Source organism: Zingiber officinale, chromosome 10B (genome assembly GCF_018446385.1).
Source record: "Zingiber officinale cultivar Zhangliang chromosome 10B, Zo_v1.1, whole genome shotgun sequence".
Classification (NCBI taxonomy): Eukaryota; Viridiplantae; Streptophyta; class Magnoliopsida; order Zingiberales; family Zingiberaceae; genus Zingiber; species Zingiber officinale.
In genome coordinates, this window is record NC_056005.1 from 4,364,777 (window position 1) to 4,386,661 (window position 21,885).

Below are 21,885 nucleotides of genomic sequence, written 5' to 3' on the forward strand. Positions count from 1 at the left end.
ACAGTAGAAGGGAAGCTTGGATTGCATGTGAGGCAACAACTTCAAGAATCAATGTTAGTTGGTGTGAATTACTGATTAGAAAAAGATTACTGGATAAAAGGGTGGAAATGCTAATTTGATCTCTTCAGGAAACATATCTTTATCTTGGTGTTAAATATCTATGGATAGTAGATTATTACTGCAATTTACCCTTTTGTGTGATATTTGCATCAGTTCATCCAGAGGAAATGGTAAAACGGATTCTTATATTGTAATTCAGTATATGTAGTAGTTGAAAGAAGATAGGCGGTAGTTCAAAGCAATAGAAATGCATGGATGGAGCTAAAAAGGAATTCTACATCCGACAATGAGGTTGACTTAACATTGCAAATTTTAGTCTATGCGTGGAAGTTTTCTATGCCTTAAATAATCCCACCTTGACTTTGCCAATGATGAAAATCAACTAATCTAGTTTGATAAATAATTTTCATGTTAGCTACTCTGGAGTTATGTAGTTGACTGTCTGTAGTATCTTACCTGTTCATATAAAAACATGGAAGAAATCCAGGTGACCTTTCAAAAAGTCAACAATTAATGTCAAAAAACTGGTGTCTAATAATACTGCTTTCCTTTTTTTTTAAATAGATAAATCTCAGAAATATATTTCTAATAAGCTTTGTAAATATATGAATTGGTGCACGTCTTTTTCATGTTTTTTTTTTTTGAAATAAAATTTATCATTGTATGAGGCAATATGTTGACATCGTAGGCAATTAATTGATTAGTAGAAGTGTGAAAAGGCTGGAATATGAAGTGCTAATCATCGACACCGCAAGTTGGCTTTTGTTTTCAGGTCCAATTTATGGCACTATTGATGCAAGCGTCAGACAAAGACTCGTATTAATTACTTTTATTATTAGCAGCAGTAGCAGTACAACTTTTACTATTAGGATGTTGATATGATGAAAGTGAAATATGAAGCATAAGATTTTTTTAAATCTGACCAAGTTTTGATCAGACACTCATCCCCATCTTTCAAAGGACTGCATGTTAATGGTGAAACATCTTGCAGAATAGGGCACCATCTGAAATTTAACAATTTGAATTCAAGCTTGATTCTGAGGATTGTATTTGCACAGCATTATTATTTTTTTCAAATGAAAATCAATTGGCAAGCTAATTAACATAGAAGTCATAACCTTGTGCTTATCCCCACTGTCTTTTTCCAACATTTGAGTCCCTGTTGGTGTCTTGAGACATCCCCCATAGATTCCCAAAGTTAGCCAAGGACAAGAAGAAACATACAAAGTCTCCAATTTTATTTACTTAATTCTCTTGTTATGCCGATGATAATTGCCTTTACGCTTGTTGTACTCCATCTTTTAGAAAATTGTCCCCTACACAGGTCAATGCAAGCTTTAGTTTGCTTGCTTTAATGGTTAAAGAAATTACACCTTTCCTTTTGTTATTTTCTTCTGTAGTGCTCGACAAGGTGTGAAGCAGATCTCCATCCATAAAGAGAGTTAATTGTTTGAATAAAAAAGGTGATGGACTTTTGGTGGAATGATTGGTATATCTCAATTACTAAATCATATATTCTTTGTCTCAGCAGCTGCATGGCTAGAGGTCTTTTTTAATTCCTGTGAATGCACTCGGTTCCTTTTTGACCTCCATATCTTAATGATATGTATATGCAATTAAATACTCGAATATATATATATATATATATTGGGCTCATGTTCCTCTGTACACACTGTTAATGGCGTTGTGTGTATGCCCTTGATACTTTTACACCTTTCTGAAGCTTTTGTATAGCCAATTAATGGAAAGCACTGGTGTTGTATGTATGCTCTGTAGAAACTAAAGCAGTCATATTCATATATATCATTATAATCTCCGTTAGTCTTCAGTCTAATCAACAATAAACAAACACTAACTTTTGGCTAATCCGCAATGCGATGTTAGGTGGGATCAAGGCAAGTCTTCTCTTTGCCGGTTTTGATTATTAATAATAGCTCCTGTCTTGCGAGTTGCGACTTTGGAAGAGAGGCCCGAGCACTAATGGCGCATGTCATGGACTTGGTCAACAATATTATGCCAGATTAGAGATCGATTAAATAAAAATATTTCACGTTGAAATTGCTACAAAGGTGTGTATCATCAAGTTCTGTCCTCTCTCGTAAGCATCACATCACACACTGACCATACTCGATCTTCTCCCCCCCTCAATTAGGTGTCTTCCTATTGCTATAAATTAAGCCCTTCCTGACCTTGTTCGTTGCCAGCCCAAGTTTAGACTCGACTGTATCCTTAATCATATTTTTCATCATAACACTGTTTGCATGTTTTGTGGAAGTTAGGAAGAGAGCAAGAGAAAGAGATGGGGAGGGCTCCCTGTTGTGACAAGGCGAATGTCAAGAAGGGGCCATGGTCAGCCGAGGAGGATGCGAAGCTCAGAGCTTACATCGAAACGAATGGAACTGGAGGCAATTGGATTGCCCTCCCTCAAAAGATTGGTAGATATGCATGCATATATGCTAATACCTCTAATCAATACCTCACAGTTATAGAACTGATATAAGTTTTATTAATTGATCGTTACAGGTCTGAAGAGATGTGGAAAGAGCTGCAGATTGAGATGGCTTAATTATCTGAGGCCTAATATCAAACACGGCGGCTTCTCTGAAGAGGAAGACCAAATCATACTCAGCCTTTACATAAGTATTGGAAGCAGGTAATAAAGTAACTGATCTACTGGGCAGTAGTATTTGATTCTGATCATAGTTTAATTGGGTCAATTATTGATCACACACCACTTCGATATGCAATATATTAGGTGGTCAATCATGGCAGCACAGCTACCAGGGAGAACAGATAATGACATCAAGAACTACTGGAACACAAAGCTGAAGAAGAAACTTCTTGGCGACTACAGGAAAATTAATAACAGATCAAAAATATCTCCTCAGTATTCTCCAATCAACCAAGAACACTCCAATTTTCAGGGAGCATTAATAAACTCGGAAACCCTGATCAGCGCATCGACTGTGGAGAGGATACGACTCCAAATGTGCTACATGAACAAGGGCAACAACGACAGTGCATTTTGGCCTATCTGCCATGTCCAAGAGAGCCAACTTACCAATTTGATCACCTCTCCAAAGTTTGTGCAACAACATGTGAATCCCAATGATACAGTGTTCGAATCATCTCAGATCAGGCAGGAAGTAGCTTTGCAGAATTTGCATGAAGATACGAGTGGTTCGACGATAGGGTTTTCGATGCAGGAAGAGAATGATCAGCTGCGGGAGTTGGACTGCTTCAAGGAATTACTAGAGAAGGAGAGTATGAGTTGGTGGTCGAGTGAAGTGAAGGAAGAAGCAATCTTTAGCTGCTCAGCTGATTCTTTATTGCTTCAAGAGTGCATGAGATTGTGATCTGGACTCTAGAGATTGCTGTCTAGTAAATTTTGTTTCTTTTCAATGAATTGTGCAACCATTAACATATCTCTGCCTTGCCAATGATTGTTGGAGATAAAATGCTTGTATTTGACCTCCCAATACTGTAAAACATTATTAGTTTGAGCTCAATAATACTACTTCTGAATAATGACTCACATAATTAAATCAGATTTCAAGGATTTCAAATCAGAAGATGATACATTTAGACCAAAAGTCCAAAAGTTAGCAGATCATATGTTTAGTTATGCACCTTTTGGATTCTGTGGATCTTTAATTGGATTTTTGGAATCTAAAGGCTTAATTGAAAGGACGCGGGAGCCACAGACCCACCCACCAGCCAATCTATTCCTTGCGACAACTCATGTCCCAGCCGTCAACGTATTTATTGAAGGCATTTGCGATTGTGATTTTTTTATTTTTTTATTTTTATTATTTCGATGTTGTCATGTTTTTCAGAAAACAGAACTAAAAAAATTAAAAATGAATATACAAGCGGCTAAGAATCTGCCACGGTCTCAATTCTCATTGGATGCCCGCCCCACCACGGCGAAAGAAGATAGAGCGCGGACCAATAGGAAATAGGGAGAAATCTAAAATCCCAAAAATAAAACTAATAAAATCTAAAAATGAGCGGCCGACAGCCAGCGGAAGACTGGCCACTGCGACTGGAGCGCGAGTGCCATGGCGAACGGCGGCGAAGTGAAGAAGGAAGGCGGCGCGCCCCCACGAGGGGCCGCCGCAGCATCCTCGAAGCTCTGCGACGCCTGCGGCCTCAACCCCGCTCTCCTCCACTGCCGCGCCGACTCCGCCTTCCTCTGCGGCGCCTGCGACGCCACCGTGCACGGGGCTAACGGGCTCGCCTCCCGCCACGCGCGCGCTTGGCTCTGCGAGGTCTGCGAGGCCGCTCCCGCCGCCGTCATCTGCAAGGCGGACGCCGCCGCTCTCTGCGCTTCCTGCGACGCCGACATCCACGCCGCCAACCCCCTCGCCCGTCGCCACCAGCGCCTCCCCCTCTCCCCCTTCCTCGGCCCCGCTGCCTCCGCACGCGCCTCCTTCCTCCACGACGACGACGACGACGCCTACTCCCTCGTCCACCAGGAGGCAGTGCCGACGCAGTTCTTCTTCTCCGACGCCGACGCCGACGCCTACCTCGACCTCGACTACAACACATCGGAGGAGGAGCCCAAGGCCGCTAACGGAGCGGATCCGTCCTGCATCCTCACGCCCGCCTGCGGCTACTCGGATCTCAACGTGACGGGATCCAAACCCGAACCCGACGTTTCATTTGGCCACAGCGTAAGAAAATTCCGTTTTGGCCCCTTAAACTTTTCGACTTATTTTACATTACCGCCAAAACTCCACAAAATTACACTTTTTTTTGCAGGAGTCATCGGAGGCGGCGGTGGTGCCGGATGTGTCGCAGGTACCAGCGGCGGCGGGTCTTCCCTCTACGTATCCGGAAGCATCGCGTGAGGAGCGGGAGGCGAGGCTGATGAGGTACCGGGAGAAGAGGAAGAGCCGGCGGTTCGAGAAGACGATAAGGTACGCGTCGCGGAAGGCGTACGCGGAGGCGCGACCGAGGGTGAAAGGCCGATTTGTGAAGCGTGCCGAGGTGGAGGCGGAGACGGAGGTCGACCGAATCTACTCCACGGCGGCGGAGGCGGTGGCGGCGCTCATGGCGGACGACGACTACGGCGTCGTGCCGTCGCCGTATTGAAATCGATCGATCAAGAGCGTAGAGTTGGAATTGAAACTTGTCGAATTGGAATTGAAGAGCAAGAGCCATGGAATTAATTGATAGTTCATGGGGATTGTAATTAATGATACTACATGGCGCGAGCAGTTAATTTCTAGCTCGATTAATGTAAATTATTTGCTTGTGAAATTTATTTGTCAATTTCAGAACCTCGTTATATTATATTATACATTTTTGTTAAAAAAAATATTTTTTGGAAATTCAAAATTTTTTAAATTGTTAAACGTTACAAATTTGAAAATATTCCTCTATATTTATTAGAATTTTTTAAAATTAGAATTATTAAATTATATTTCCTTCACAATATGAAAATGGTGTGCTTTTCTTAAAAAAAAAATATTTATTTTATTGTTTTGGGCCATAATGTTATTAGCTTACTTTTGGGCCGCATTGTAGCAATTAATACTTCAATTGGATAACGTATAAGGGAAAAAAAATCACTCAGTAAACATCAATTTAAATCACTAATTGGATTCGTTCAAGTCGACGACTCTTATGCTTCTGTGACATGTATCGTATTTTTCATTTTTCTTAATGTTTTTTTTTTCATATTTTTCTTAATATATTTGAGCCTTCGAGTCAATCAGGTGTCTCAATTATTAGTTTGTAGGACACGGCCAAAATATTTGCTAATGTTAATAAATATAATAATAATAATTTATGTTTCTTAGTATAAGTTTAAAAATTCACGGATAGAGATATGAGAAAGTAGGATCGAATTAAGTATTCACGTGTACTTAACTCTTTAAGCCAATTTTAAATATCCAATTATCTTTATAATTCACAATGGGTATCCATAATTTTCTAGATCAAATAAATCCGGGTCGGATTGTTCTGTTCCCATCCATTATTTCTCCCCGCTAGCTCATGGCAGTGGGGATACTTCTCAAATATAAATAAATAAAAGGATCGACATGCGAATTAATATGATGCAAGAAGAGTATATTCTGCATATTAAATTTTTTTTACAATTTTCTCATTTTAACCCTTGTAATTCATTTTCTCCACTTGAGCATCATTTTAATGCGCTTGAGGCGTCAAAGTTATACACCAGAGCTAAATCAATTTTTTTTTAAAAAAAAAATCTTGAATCTTTTTGAGAATGACAATATTAGCCCGTACTCCTAATTATTGTATTTTTTTTATGGATTTTATTCTCTTGCAAATAGAAATAAATTTGATTCAATTGATTTTGACGGGTCCTTCGGCTATAATTGCACGTTCTACCATATTCTCCGGCCTCATGACGTTGAACCCAGTAAATATATATATCCAACATTAAACTACTGTAAGGAATTCTTACCCTATAAAATTAAATTAATTTTTTATATAAATATTAAATTATTAAAAACATATAATATACTGTGCTTTAGCGAAATGATTTAACCAGATGATCGAGGAAGATATATTTTTTAATATTATCGATTTAAAATATTTATAAATATTTTTCGATCGTTTTATCAATCTTGGAATTAAAAAAAATTATGATAATATATATTTTTATATAAAAAATAATCAGAAAAATTTATCCATAAATTTAAAATTATTTACAGTATGAAAAAAATAGATATTAACATAATTTAATTTTGAATTTATCAAAATTATGGAGATTCTTAATTGAAGAGTAAAATATCAATGAAAATGAGTAAATTATGTGGACATCAAATTAAATTCTAATTAAATAGGGAGGACCGATGAGTGGAATGCTTAGTGTGATGATTAATTTGAAAGTGACATAAGGAGGTATTGGAGCCAAGGACAAAAATGAATTGGATAAGGACTTGGTGTGTTTAATGCAGCCCACGAGTGAAGGAGATGTGCATGTGCACTTTGTCCTCCCAACCCTATTCTTGGACTCACCTAAAGCTTTTATTTTGTCCTAATTGACAACCAATTATTTATGATCTCTTCATCAATTCAAGCATTTCTTTTTCAAACTAGATGATGTTTTAGAGCTTGTAATTACCTTTGTCCATGAAGATTCTTATTTCGTCAAATTCATGTTAGTTTATATGAATTAATTATCAAGGGTGTCGTACAATGATTGATTGATACAATCCATGAGTAAGATATCAACGGTGCATAAAGGAAAATAATAATAATATAAAAGTTATATTATTTTGGGAAATTATAATATTGAGGTCTCATACTCTCATCAAACCAAACAAGACAATATTAAATTTGTATTGAATCAGTCATTTTGATACGCCGATCTGTCATAAGTTAAATCAATGATTGAGAATGGATTGAGAACAAGACGTGTACTAATCATACTATTTTTCCTCTGGCTTTTTAACCATCAATTATTGAAATAATAATAAAAAAATGTTCATCTTTTCCATATCCATGTGTAGTGACTTCTAATTCATAGTTTTTTCATTACTGTTCAATAATATAACTAATAAAACAGTTATTGAGGAAAAGCTCATGAATATGACCCAATAATTGGAAGTCTATACTAAGTTAACACATCATGCCATCTCTCTCAAGTCTCACCTACACCATCAATTCTGTTGTACTCAATTCACTTGAGTTAGCCCAACTAGTACTTTTCACCTTGAGGCTAAAATTGACTCTTGCAAGAACATAAACTTGAAACTCTCGATGTTGAAGAAATAAAACAAGAAATCTTATTATATCTGGAAAAGTAAGTTACCCTGACAATAGAAAAGAGCATCCTCCATCTTAATTCTTAAGCATGGTTAACATTGACATTTCTTGAAGTTTATACATAAATTTGCAGCTTTCAATGATTGCGGCTTCAATACCACATGACCTGACAAGACATTCCAGGAGTAAGTTAAGTTTAGACCAAATCTAAGACTTATACACTCTCACTAACATACATTAAACATTGCTAAAAGCACAAAGAAACAGACATACGTATATATATATGTAGCCAAATAAAAAACTTTAAAAATAATAATAATTAAAGCTAAGTTTAACTGGGTCCTGCAAAACTTACAGGCTGTGCTGAAGTGTCCTCTTGCAAAACTCCACGAATTAGACATTACAATACTTGTGCCACTCCTTTCTCTGGTTCATTGCAATTCAAGTGTCACTTGTCACCTCCAAGTGATGGCCAGAGAGTCTTATTTGCTTACTATTCCCTGACGAGCCAATAATTATGTCCACATGCAAACAACCCGAGTTAAAATAAGATTAAAAATATACTATATTTCATTTTCACCTGCATGGCAACCGACTTGAAGCCTATTTATACTCTGCTTCTGCTCATCGCTTGCTTGTGTAGCAAGACTGGGTTGTTGGCCAGCAATGAGAAAGACCTCAGCTTCTGTGATAAGGAGGGAAAGAAGAGTAGCAATGAGAGCGAGGAGACCTCCGCAGCATTTGGTGGTGCGAAAGCTCAGGAAGCTCAAGATGGTTGTGCCTGGTTGCAGGACCGCTGAGTTGCAGGTATTGCTCAGGAAGACCACTGAGTATGTTTCATACCTGGAGCTGAAGGTGATTGTTCTCAGAAAGATATTAAGCCTCCATGACGTCTGACGAACTCTGTCTTTTTCTCTCAGCTGAAATCCTGTGCATAAGCTATTTATGTTATGGAGAAGGGTGATATAATTTTGTACCTATCTGTAGTCCCAAGTACTCATTGTATTGTGTTTCTCTGCTTGTAATTTAAGCATGCTGGTGTGTTTAAACTTTTATTTCTGTTGTATTCAGATCCCAATAAGACTAAGCAACCAGCAGTTTTAGATACTTAATATCGTAAAGCTACCAATTTCCTTGCCAAACAAAAAAAAAAAAAACTTAGCCCAACAGTCTCAAATCACATACATGACACTAAAAAGACAATGTTGTTGTGTATTATTGAGCTAAGATGCAGTGCTATTATCTGAAATTAGTATTGACAGATCAAACAAATCTTCAACAGTCTTATAACTTATTTTTTAAAAAAAAGGGTCTTTGCTACATTTAATTGCATCAGCTTTAGAACAGAACGGAAAATTGGAAACCAAAGTCATCTGTAAAATATCAGCATGTAAGACTCATGGAAACTTATTAGCTCCACATTCCATCTTTGCTTAAGAAAGTTTGGCGGTGGCTTGTCAAGAATCAAATTGAGAATAAAATAATAATATGTTAATTATTGTCACCTTCTAGACATTATTGGCCGCATGCTCTGGTTTAGACACATGGAGCCCATCCATGTGTTCTGGCACCAATATAGTATAAATTGACAATAGCTCGGAGAATCTCAGACTCTGGCTCGAGAACCTCATATTAAGAAATGAACCGTGGAAAAAGGATTTCTCAAGTGAAACAGGTTTCAGAATCTCTGCTCACACATTATGGAAGTCCATCCATAAGAAAATGAGGTGATAATATTTCATGAGAAAACGACAGAGTAGGCTCTCCAAATAGCTAATGAGTTTTTACCCCTCCAGTCTGCTGTCAACAACCTTTAAGAAGTTTATAATTGGATTTGTTCTACAGAGAGCAAAGAAAGGGAACGCAATGAAACAATTTATGGCCAATGCATGTTAAAAGGAAAACCTTGGTCTTATTAAAACGGGACATAAACATCAGTTTTTGTCCAAGAGGCATCAAATTCTGCTTAATTTTCTGCAGGATTTAACAACTGGCAAGATTGACTGCTCATGCAGTCTGATCAATCCACCAATTCATAGACTTTATTTCCTAGGGTATCAGGAAGAAGCAGAGCTGTCTCTGAATCCTTCCCTCACAATCCTGACTTCCATAGAGCACAGTGCAAATGAAGTAACCAACAATGTCACCTAGTCTATTGTTAAATGGAATGTATCACAATATCAGATTCTTCTGCATAACAAGCAACTTAGTGTTCATTATGCAATTACACCAGCTTCGGGGCAGGTTGAGTTGGCTAGTGCGGGACAGAGTTGCTTAGGACAAGGGTTTAAATCTCGGCAAAAAAGAGAAAAAAAAAAGCCCTCCCCGCATTGACCAACTACAGTTTCCCAATTTACTTTCTCACAGATGGTCATGAGGCCGATCATGCGGAACCGTTGGGGTGACGGATCTCATCTTTTGTTACCATTATGCAATCACACCAATTTGATAAGATACAAATGAGTAACACCCCACAGTAATTATATAATTGTCACTTCCAACAGGAAAATAGTGAGCTTCAGCAACAAATTTGTTTCTCCACTAGACAAATAAGAGCCTAGATAATATTAAGGGCATAAAAGCAAGGCAAACTGGAGTAATTAAGCGCACGATAAATGTACTTTACCATGGAAAGTGTTCTATAGCACTATCAACAATGTTATAAGCGCACAATAAGTAGGTCACTTTGGAGTTGATTAAGATCATCTCCCAGTAGCACGCTTATCAACGTCAAGGTTAAAACAAACATGTGGCACAACTAGATGCACAAAAACAGCATTTACAAAAATAATTAACTGAAATTTTCTATGAAGCCACATGATAAGGCAACAATCGCTAGTTCTACCATCCATTTTTTTCCCAACATCACATGTAAAACTAGGGGACAAATTTACCCAACCAAACTTGATAATTGTCGCTCCACATTTAAGCTTCCAATATTACTAAAGCAAACATTTCTGTATTTCTTGTCATAGCGCACAAGCATAACTACTTTGGTGCAAAACAGCCATACGAACAGTCACTGATCATACAAGCTGGTAACAACACACTTATCGAAGATTATATGATGTGAAGGTGGGCCTAATAAGCATGTGCAAACATGTGGTTTGTCCACTGAACCAAGGATGAGATATTAAGTCATGTGATCTTAAATAGATATTGATACTAAACCAATCTTCCTAAGCAATAAACCTTTCTTATTTGTACCTAAACAAGCTTTAATTTCCCTTCTGCATAGTTGGAACTTGTCATATGAAGTCCACATCAACAAAAATAAATCACATGGTTGTCATTTTCTTATTAATGTTTCTTAAGATTATACTAAAAACAAAAACAAACAAGAAAATTTCAAAATATCTACGAAAGTTCAAGAACAAAACTTCAATTTACAGTGGGTGCTCACAATTTTCTAGCAGTGTTTGCTGCTCCTTGAAACCACACTTTTCTACAAGTTGCAATCGTGTTCTATCATTAGATTCCTGGAGAATGATAATGCACATGGTTGTAAAGCTCAAGAGAGTGAAAAGATAACAGTGGGGAAAAATATGCTAACTCGAAGAAAGTGAAAGCGAAAACAGACGGAAAGATAAAAAGGCAAGAGATACGTCACTTTTCTCCTCCTCTATCAGAATCATACATTCAGAGAGATTGTTGAAGGATGCCAGAGGCCTACCATGTTGAGATAAGAGGATAAATTGGATCGTGATCTCTTTTTCTTTTCATATTTAATCTTTTATAATTACAACTGCCTACTCAAATATGCCGAATAATTTAAATTGTATAAGTGGCAGTGGACTACAACAATCATCATAGAGAAAGTACAATAAGATTAAAAAATGAAAGTAAATAAAGTGTGCCACATATATAATTTGATATAGGAGTTATTCGGGTAACTTCACAAAGGGCTTAAAATTGTGTCAAATGTCCATGTATATCTCTACCTTTTTTTTAAAATCGATTCTAGTGTTCCGTTTCTGGATATTATTTGCTAATATTTTCCTGACCAGTTGAATGGTTAGTTACTTCTTATGATATTCATACATGATACATCAGAACCAGTAAACATTTCAGTCCATGAAAAAAAAATACACATAATAAATATGTCATCGTGCATGCGTGTCTTGAGCCATATCCCACTTGTGTAGTTACTTAGTTTGCTTCAATCAAATTCGTTGTCTTCCGTCAATATTGGAAAACAAAGATTCCCACCAGCAAAAATGCTGGAAGCAAACAACAGAGACCTGTGCCCATGGTAAAGCCATTTCAGAGGAGTTACAATGGTTTGTGAGAGAAATAACAACACTGTTGCAAAAAGGCTACATGCGATAAAATAATTTGATGGAAACTCTGGAGTTATGCTGATGAAACAAAACTTCTTCCTTGGATATATGACTACGTACTGCAAATTAAAGGCTGACATCACTGTGCAAATCAGGATGGATTCTAGTAATGAACCAAAAGTTCAACTGAATAGGGAATCTTAAGTTCTCAAGAAATGAAATAAGTGCAGTTTGTAGGAATCTGCAATAAAGATTTTTGGAATGGGTAATTGCACAAGGTGCAATGTGGATTGGGTAAACTGCACAAGTTGCAAAATGTTATCTTTGTGCTACAAAGCCCATGATTTAAAGCATTGTCATAGATTTGGAATAAGCATATTGGGAGACCAACGAAAATTTAATTAATTAATTTGACTTGGGATGCGAGCATTAAAACCAGAAATCAATCATAATTGTTCACTGATACGGCGAATGATACATGACCCTCAACGCAAATGTCAAGGTTTTGAAGGATGCGGCGGTCTGAGTCCCGAGGGGTGGTTAATTGGAGTGATCTAGCATGATTCTTAGAAGTCTGGTAGAACATTTGTAAAAGACCACTTGGAAAGCTCCGGGTTGGTTCTCTTGAAAAGACTCCAAGCGGACGCTTTCCATTATCCAAATTGAATAAATAAAGATTAACTCAATCGTACAGATATTCAGTGCCCCCGTGTATGTCCGATCGGACCCGATCAGGACGGAGGTCCGATCGAACATCATTAAGACCATTATAGAAACATCACTAGGGTCCATCAAGATCTGGAAGCCCCGAAAGATCCATCATTATGGAATAATAATTAACAACCCACCAATCCAATAATTCTTTTAACACTATGAGTAACCGTTGTTAAGGAATCACTGGAAAAAGGCTTGTGCAACCCGTACAATGGAGGTTTTCATCCTCTAAGTGCAAAATTGATTGGTACAATTGGGGAAAGACGACAGACTACCAGTATATATATTTGGGGTCCCTTCTCCTCACGCAAGTAAATTCTCTCATTTGCTTCTCGCAGTTTTCCATCACTGTTCTTGTATCACCGTTGTTAAGCCTCCTCATTTGATTTGAGCATCAGAATAACTGTGCTGAGGACTCCTCCCTAACTTGTCTATTGATATTTTCCTTTTCCCTTATCCTCTTTGACGTGGCAGGCTCACTCGCAACTTCAAACTCTCTCCCAAGATCTTCTTACAGTCAACAAAAGAGCCACCTCATTGGCGGTCCATCTTCACCGACTACAGACAAGAACATTCACCAACCATGAGTTTTAATTTTTCATCTAATCTGCTTCTACAATCAAAACTCTTGATGCCTCATCCTCATTTCATATCAAAGAGATCTCTTGAACAAAGGTTTATTAGCTCACATTAATGATATATACAGTCTTAATGACAATGGCTACAGGGATACATACTATGCCACTGAAATCAACTGTACTGAAAATGAAATAACTGCCTATTGGATTGTTGTAATAGTTGAAAAGAACTCAGCAAAACTCATAAAAATGCTCCAAAATATGCAAGTTCTCTCTTAATATTGGATTCTTTCAGGCTCTTGTTAGTACACTTGTGACTTCTCTATGAATAACATTCCATTCACGCTAAACTTTCCTCCGCTCATGCTTTTGTACCTAGTTGCATCAGCTTAAATCACAGAAAGAATCAGATTTCAACCTATTCGCGTGGGATCTATTTGCATCCTAGGTCACAGTTACCAACAGAGTTTAACCTATTCGAGGTCTGAATGGAAGAATGGTGACTATGTACAAGATCAAGTTTGTTCTTAGTTTACATTTGTATGTATCATTATGAACCTCGCATTCAGCTGTCGGGTAGAACATAAATTGAAGACAAGGACATACCGTTAAACCAGTAGTGGAATACTTTTATACAAATACATTGCATACAATTAAGAAAGCATAGCTGATTTTCAGATTGTGTCAAATAGGGTGTCTTCTAAACTGTATATACATTCAAAATGACTGATACATGGAATCAACTAGGCAAAGACACGTCACAGGGGTAAAAACACTATGAAGATACATCATCATACAACAAGCAAGAACTATGAAACCATCATTTATAAAAGAGAAACATACACACAACATTGCGAATCTATCATAGCATGCACCAACATCATCACTTAGCTATCAGTCTCCGCAACTTCACAATCGACACCCTTGTGTCTGTAGAAGGAATAAAATTCTAATCTTTAGTGCAGATGACTACAACTATTTAAGTTCTGTCAGAGACATCATAAAAAATCAGTTTTATGTGAAAAATGATGTAATGGAAGAGAAAGAGAAGATACAAAAACATTTTTTTCATTTACAGATTTTTTAGAACCAAAAAATTGTAGTAGATACAACAACATAAACACAAGGGAATTTCCTGGGCTTTAAGACTGCGTCTATATGGATACTATCCCACCATTGAAATGGGAGTTGAATCAGGAATCTGACTGTAAATACTCCTAGAGGTTAGAGAACTGTTTGGGCTTAGTCAATGTATAACTCACTTGCAAGTGAATTCATGGGGATTATCCATTCAAAAAGAAAAATGAGATCCTAAATACTTTGAACAGACGCATCATGAGAAAGCTGCAACAGTGCAAGTTCAACCAATCTGATGCAACTTTCTGACTAATTGCAATCTCATGCTTCCCTTCCTGCGAATCATTTTCAAATCTTTAACAGATTTACACCATCATCAAACCTTCCAGCAGTTGTCTAATGTCAAATTGAACAGATGCTCAGCATCATGCTATAAGCACGATAAATGATCTCAGAAAGAGTTCAATTTGCACCTACCGTGTGATAAAAAAAAAAACACGAAAATAATAATCAACGACTAAAAATGGACACTTTCTTGCTATACATTCAAACCCCAAAAAAAAAATCACATAAACGGACAAAAATGACGATGAATAGGAAAATCAGCCGACCTGCCGACGAATGAGGGCGAGCCGAACAACAACGCGACGAATCCATTAGGGTCGCGTCAACGAGAGGGCCGTACATGCAGTACAATCAGACACGAGGTACTCCGCCACGGCATTGGCGAATCCCCTGCTCGAATGTCGCTGCGCCGGCTTCCTCCGCACTCTAGTCTTGTCTTTGCCATCACTTCCCCTTCAAAGTTGAAACGGAAGATGAGTCCGTCCTCTCCACCCGATCGGTCCAAGAAGTAACGACGATCGAACGTGGAGAAATTCCACCTTCCGTTTGCGGGCACGCACGCAAATGGGTTAGGACGACGTGGCCCAGTACGGAATGGGCCGTTCTTGGATTATTTGCGTCGGGACGCCGTACGGCACTTTAAAACATGATTTATTAATATTAAATATAATTGATAAAATTTAATAAAACCTATTAATTATTTTAATACTTTAAAAATGTTAATTAAATTTTAAAATATATATGAATAACATGTTATGTTTTTAATACAAAATGCGAATTATATATATAAAAACTCAAACGATAATTTGGCCATCGTTTAGTCGTTCAAAAAAGGCTGTGTAAGAACACTAATTGACAATACATTTCCTCCTTCCTCTTTTTCTTTTCCAGAAAACCACAATAATCTCGGTTCGCTTGATGAATGAGTTGGATGAGGAAGGAGGAAAGAGTTGCCTCTGGCCATCAGCAACGAGTTCTAACTTTCCTCTCGTCTCCATCGCCATTTGCAACATAAATAGCTAGCAGAGCTAGGTGCCCGTTACATAAATTCACATCAAGAAATAAACAATTATTTAAACCAAAATACGAAAATAAATAGTAAGGTCGAGTAACAGCAGCAAACAGCAATCACAGGACATCCATACTTGATACTTCAATCGAAATAAGAAGGGAATACACAGAGAAAAAAGAAAGAAAGAAAAACAAGTGATTGAGCCTGTAATGCCAACATCGGACACAAAGCTTACATACAGAGACCTCGGAAACAAGGGAGATCAGCCCTGATCATTCATCAATGCTGTCTTCCACAGCAGCATGAGCAAATGAAGAACTCGACCTGCATTATCATGGCCTCCACTCTAGCTATTTCATGAAACAGAAGTGAGCAAGCAAGAAAAAGAGGCCTATTTGTTTGACCTCCTCCGGCTCTCCTAAGAGAGAAGGCATTATCGTCCTTTGTCTCCACTCCTTAGCCTTCTTAATGACTCCTCTGGCTTGTCTCTACTTGTCCTTTCCAGAAAGAAGCAACATGGCACCAAACCACATGTATCACCAAGTGTTATACATTTTACCTTCTCACGCTAGCTGTCTGTTTGCTCTCATTCTCCGGGTTCCAATATTTTTTTCAAAGGGCAAAATTAACTAGACTGTTCCAGCCCGCGCACACCCATGCAAAAGCTTTCTGGCGACCAATGTCTCATCGGTTGGAATGACTTCGATGGCCTCTCCTTTTTCTATTTCTTCTTAGCAGCAGTAAATGTTGAGTCAATCGAGGATGAAGAAGGTAGATAAACACTATCGCCTCGATCTCCGAAACAATGAAAATTGGGATCCAATATGAGGCTCAGATTTTATGGAGTTTTATGGATATCAGTGCCTCCTTGCTCGAGAATATGAAGAAAAGAGTATCTTAATTGTCTTGTTTTGGTACCTTGGAGAACTGAACATGGGGCTACGAGTCCTAGAAGATGCAGTCCGGACAGGTGGGGGAAGCTGAAGCGTCAGGCTTCCCATGTGACTCTCCTGTCCTCCATGATCAGAATTCAGAAACACAAGAATTCCTGCCTGGATGAAACTCTGGTCCAGCAACCAAGGGACGGTAAGGAGCTAAATATCTATCATGAATCTTGCTAGAACTAGATCGATGATGGTGATCAGATTAGTATAGCCAGGTTTCATAGCCTTGGTGACAGGAAGGTCCTACGTTGATCCGGACATCAGGTCCATAGTCATTTGTACAGGTTGCATAGCCTTGAATCTCATCCGCACATTAACATATGCGTTTCGTAATTGTGTAGCTATTCCAATACTGATCAACAGAATTCACAACATCCATGGGCTGAGTTGATAATAATTTGCAGCAATTATAACCAGGAATAGTAAACCACTGCTGAAAAGCAAAGTTATCTTGATATCTAAGTTACTATCGGTCCACTTTTCCTTGGTAGCTTCAGTCAACTGGCAATAAAACAACTTAATAAGTGCAACTCTAAATGGCTACAGCTGGAAATCAAGTCAAAAGTAAGAATGATGAACAGGACTATTAATTAAAGCACAGCGAATGAACTTAATCAGGTGGCCCAAACTGACACAATAAGTTCATAAAAACTTCATAATGGAAAGAAAGAGAAACATTTATCATATTTTACCAAGAGAATTACCGAGTGCTCATGCTCTAACTTCTAAGGTGCAAACCAGTACTCTGTCAGCTGGTTAAAAGCCACCTTTATTGTTTTGGATTTTACTGAGCTGTGAGGATGTAAGGTCTTGGTAGCAGAACCCACTTGCTAAGACTTTGAGATAATAGAGGATCGCTGGTCACCACACTAAAAATTACACTTGGATAATTATGATAAATTTCAAGGGAGGGAACTTACAGAACGGCATCTGAGAGATTGTTGCATCTGGAGGATGAAGTACATTTACCTCAAGAAGCTACACCAGCTCTACGAAGTTCCAACAGTCACCGTGCTTCGAGTGCCGGAACAAAATCTAGAAATATATTGCCAAACAAGTGTGCGGTAAATTCAGCGTATATAATAGTAGTCCTGTTAAAAAGATAGAGACTTGATGTGATGTTTATAATTATAGAAAAATCACATCATGTAGAACGTCGACAAATAAGCCATCGATAAGGCATTGATGTTTGTTAGAGTATATACTAAAAATCTAACTTTTGGTATAAATATTTATCTAGAAATAAGAATCACATTGGTCAAATGTCTACATTTATGATAAATGTAGTTGTTCAATTAATTTATATTATAGATAACATGGTGTGTGGTGTCACACACAGAAGATCATGTTATCAGTACCTTATAAATTATAAACAGTAGCTCACGACCATAATGGAAAGGAACAAACCATTGGAAGGTCGTAGTGTAATTAGGTATTAGTTTATCTTAACTATATAATTACACTAGTACACATAGAGTGTATTGAGTAGGACCATTAGAGGTCGTTTCTTTTATACTGACAAAGACCTCGATTATTATGGAAGTGTGCTCTTAATCCTAATATAATAACAAGCACATATATTTGATATTTATTTCTTTAATTTATCAATGGGTGAGATTTAGTTCGATGAATCAGTAAGCCCGATAAGTTGGGAAATGATATCACTTATAGTGTGTGTTGTTGATTCTAGAAGGAAACTGTGTCCTAGTGATCTAGGTTGAGAATGTCCCCAAGAGGAGCTCATAAGGATTGTCATGTTAAACCCTGCAGGTGGACTTAGTCCGACATGACGATGAAGTTGAGTGGTACTACTCTTGGAGCTAGATATTAATTAAGTGAGTTGTCAGTAACTTACTTAATTAGTGGACATTTATTATCTTAAACACAGGGAGACTAACACACTCATAATAAGAAGGAGCCCAAAAAAATATAATTTGGGATTGGTGCGGTAGTTCAATAATAGTTCTTTAGTGGAATGAATTATTATTGATGAAATTAAGTTGTGTGTTCGGGGCGAACACGGGATGCTTAATTTCATCGGGAGACTAAAACCAATTCCTCCTCTCGGTCCCTATCGTAGCCTCTAGTATATAGAGATTTATACCCACCGCATACCCACCTTCTTACCCATCCAATGGGGCCGGCCAAGCTAGCTTGGAACCCAAGCTATGGATAAGCCAAGTGGATGGCCGGCCAAAGCTTGGGTCCCAAGCTTAGGTGGCCGGCCACTAGAATATTAAAAAGGATTTTTATTAAAATTATTTCTTATGTGGATATCATGATTTTAAAAGAGAGTTTAAAAATTAAAAATTTCCTTTTATAACTTTCTACAAAAGATTAAGAGAAGAGATTAATCTCTTTCCTTATTTGTAGATTAAAAGGATGGTTTTAATTTTTGGTAAAAACTTTCCTTATTTGTAAATCATCTACATGTTTAAAAGAGAGTTTAAAATTTGAAATCTTTCCTTATTTGTTGATTAAAGGAGGATTTTAAATTTTAAGAAAACTTTCAATTTTAATCATGTTCATGATTTAAAAGAGAGTTTAAAATTAAATATTCTCTTTTATAAGTTTCTACAAAAGATTAAGAAAAGATTTGATATCTTTCCTTATTTGTAGATTAAAAGAGATTTTAATTTTTAGAGATAACTTTCTTTTTATCCACATGTTTAAAAGAAATATTTTAATTTATAAAATTTCCTTTTTATTAACCACCATGAAGGGAAAAATTATTTGAGAAATTTTTATAAATTTCTGAAAGCAAATTAGGAAGTTTTAATTCTTGTGTGAATTAAAATTTCCTTGATTTGTGGAATGGTGTGGCCGGCCATTGTATTTGTAAAAAGAAAATTATTTTTAATTAAATAAAATTTTCTTTTTCATGGCAAAATAATTAAGGAAGTTTTTAATTAAATTTCCTTATTTGCCAAGACCAAGGATTATAAAAGAGGGGGTAGAGAAGGCTTCATGGGGAATAACTCTATTCTATTCTTCCTCTCTTTTCCTCCTTGGTGGCCGGCCCTAGCTTCTTCCTCTTCTCTTCTTCTTGTGGCCGGCGGCAATCCCTCTTGGAGCTCTTGATGGTGGCCGGTTCTAGCTAGGAGAAGAAAGAGAGAAAGGAGGTTTTATTTCTTGCATCCCTTGGAGCTTGGTGGTGGTGGCCGGACCTCTACTTCTCTTGGAGAATTTTGGTGGCCGAAACCTAGAAGGAAGAAGAAGGTGCTTGGTGGTTCTCATCTCGGAAGATCGTTGCCCATACAACGTCCGAGGTTAGAAGAGGAATACGGTAGAAGATCAAGAGGTCTTTCTAAAAGGTATAACTAGTATTTTTCCTTTCCGCATCATACTAGTTATTTTTGGAAATAATACCAAATACAAGAGGCTTACGATTCTAGTATTTTGAATTTATTTTCGATGTAGTGTTCTTATGTTTTCTTCTTTTCCTTGTGATTTGATTGTTCCTTTTGGTTAACCTAAAGTTATTTTAGGAAATTAAATATTATCTTTCTATAAAAGGTTTTGTCTAGTCGGTGGTGGTTGCTCCCATATCCAAGAAGGCCATGTGCCTCGCCACGTCAGTACTGGGAACCAATTATGGAAATTAATATTTAATAGAATTAATAACTTAGGTGATTTGGATCAAACGTGTTAAGTTCCGCAGGAGATCCAAGTCAAAACCTAAAAGAACAAATAGATTAAGTTTTGGATCAAACGTGTTAAGTTCCGCAGGCGATCCAAAATTTAATTTAAAAGAACACATGGTAGCTAGGAAAAGGTTCAGACCTTTGTACAAAATTTTTGTACAGTGGAACCTCTAGGTTTTCCGAGTAGCAACCAACAATTGGTATCAGAGCTAGGGTTTTGCCTCTGTGTATTTGGTATTAGTTTAATTATGCACATGTCATACATAATTTAGGCAGGTTAATAGTAGGATGTGCTAACTTTGTGGATGCAGGATCCAACTATTATGGCTTATAGTTATTATGTGTGTGATTGGACCCTTGGACATGTCAAGGGTATTTTATTGTGTGTGCATGATTGTATTATAAAATACAGGAGTATTTAGTTTTATTAGGATTTTATTTTTGATCTAGATACATGTACATTCCTTGAGGAATATAGGATCGAAAATGTAAAATTCTATATATGTCGTGAATCGAATCTTGCAAGGCGTGGAACTTTTGAGGACCGAGGCGCATACAAGGAGCAAGATGGATGCGACAACTAGACTCGATGGCGGTGGCAAGACGGCAACTAGGGTTGGTGACACACGGAGGACAATAGATAAAAGCCATAATAGTTGAAAATTAGATTTTCTATTTATTGCTTTTATATTGTCCTGTGTGTGCATGTTAGTATACATAGACTAGTATAGTTAAAATTCCTCGTTTATAAATAACTAAGTGGGAGAGGATTTTTAAATAAATCCCATGGTCTCTATTACTGGTTTGTAAGTGATGCAAACAAGCTTGCGCGTTGGCTCGAGTGCCTTCCTCCATAACGGATGAGCTTGTTTGTGGATCACTAGAATGGACTTCCAATTTTGGATGACTATAGGAAGTTAATTAAGAGCGTGTGATCTTCCCCAACGGAAGGGCATAATCTTATTAATGGACTTAGTGTCAAGTAATGGTATACACTTAGGCATGTCTAATAGTATCCTCCCATCGGAGTCACTGCTATTATTTGTGTGACCAAGAAAACCAACTATTAATTTGTCAAAAAAGGTTGACAAGATAATAAAATTAAAACCCTCTTACAAATGTTTGATTTTGTATACGTCCACACTAACGTGGCATACAAAATTCACGGTGTTGAGGTAATTTTATTTGTCATAAAGATTTATTGACAAGATAATTAATGGGTAAAACCCTCCTCTTACAAATGTTTAAATTTTGTATACGTCCACACTAACGTGGCATGCAAAATTCACGGTGTTTGAGGTGTTGGTGAATTTAAATAATATTGTTTGAGGAATCAATGTTATTTTAAATTCAAAGAGTTTTGACCAAATATTTGATCAAAGACAGATCAACTATTAATTTTATTCGTCATAAAAGTAAAGTTGACGAGATAATAAAATTAATGAATAAAATCTCCTCTTCGATTTTGTATATACAAAATTCATG

General features: G+C 37.3%; 2 protein-coding genes and 1 long non-coding RNA gene across 3 annotated transcripts; 2 read left to right on the forward strand and 1 right to left on the reverse strand.

Moving 5' to 3' along the window:
• Positions 1-39: 39 nt before the first annotated feature.
• Positions 40-3,569, forward strand: LOC122029613 (transcription factor MYB36-like). The gene is made up of 4 exons (XM_042588681.1): positions 40-2,129; positions 2,340-2,495; positions 2,584-2,713; positions 2,816-3,569. The coding sequence occupies exons 2-4, from the start codon at positions 2,360-2,362 to the stop codon at positions 3,414-3,416; spliced, it is 867 nt and encodes a 288-aa protein (XP_042444615.1). The 5' UTR covers positions 40-2,129; positions 2,340-2,359; the 3' UTR covers positions 3,417-3,569.
• A 481-nt stretch (positions 3,570-4,050) lies between these two features.
• LOC122030594 (zinc finger protein CONSTANS-LIKE 3-like) lies at positions 4,051-5,345 on the forward strand. The gene is made up of 2 exons (XM_042589799.1): positions 4,051-4,736; positions 4,825-5,345. The coding sequence occupies exons 1-2, from the start codon at positions 4,122-4,124 to the stop codon at positions 5,155-5,157; spliced, it is 948 nt and encodes a 315-aa protein (XP_042445733.1). The 5' UTR covers positions 4,051-4,121; the 3' UTR covers positions 5,158-5,345.
• A 2,458-nt stretch (positions 5,346-7,803) lies between these two features.
• LOC122030048 lies at positions 7,804-8,731 on the reverse strand. The gene is made up of 3 exons (XR_006125295.1): positions 8,387-8,731; positions 8,162-8,306; positions 7,804-7,972 (listed from the first exon to the last, which is right to left on the reverse strand). It is a non-coding gene; the product is annotated as an uncharacterized LOC122030048 (long non-coding RNA).
• Positions 8,732-21,885: the final 13,154 nt, after the last annotated feature.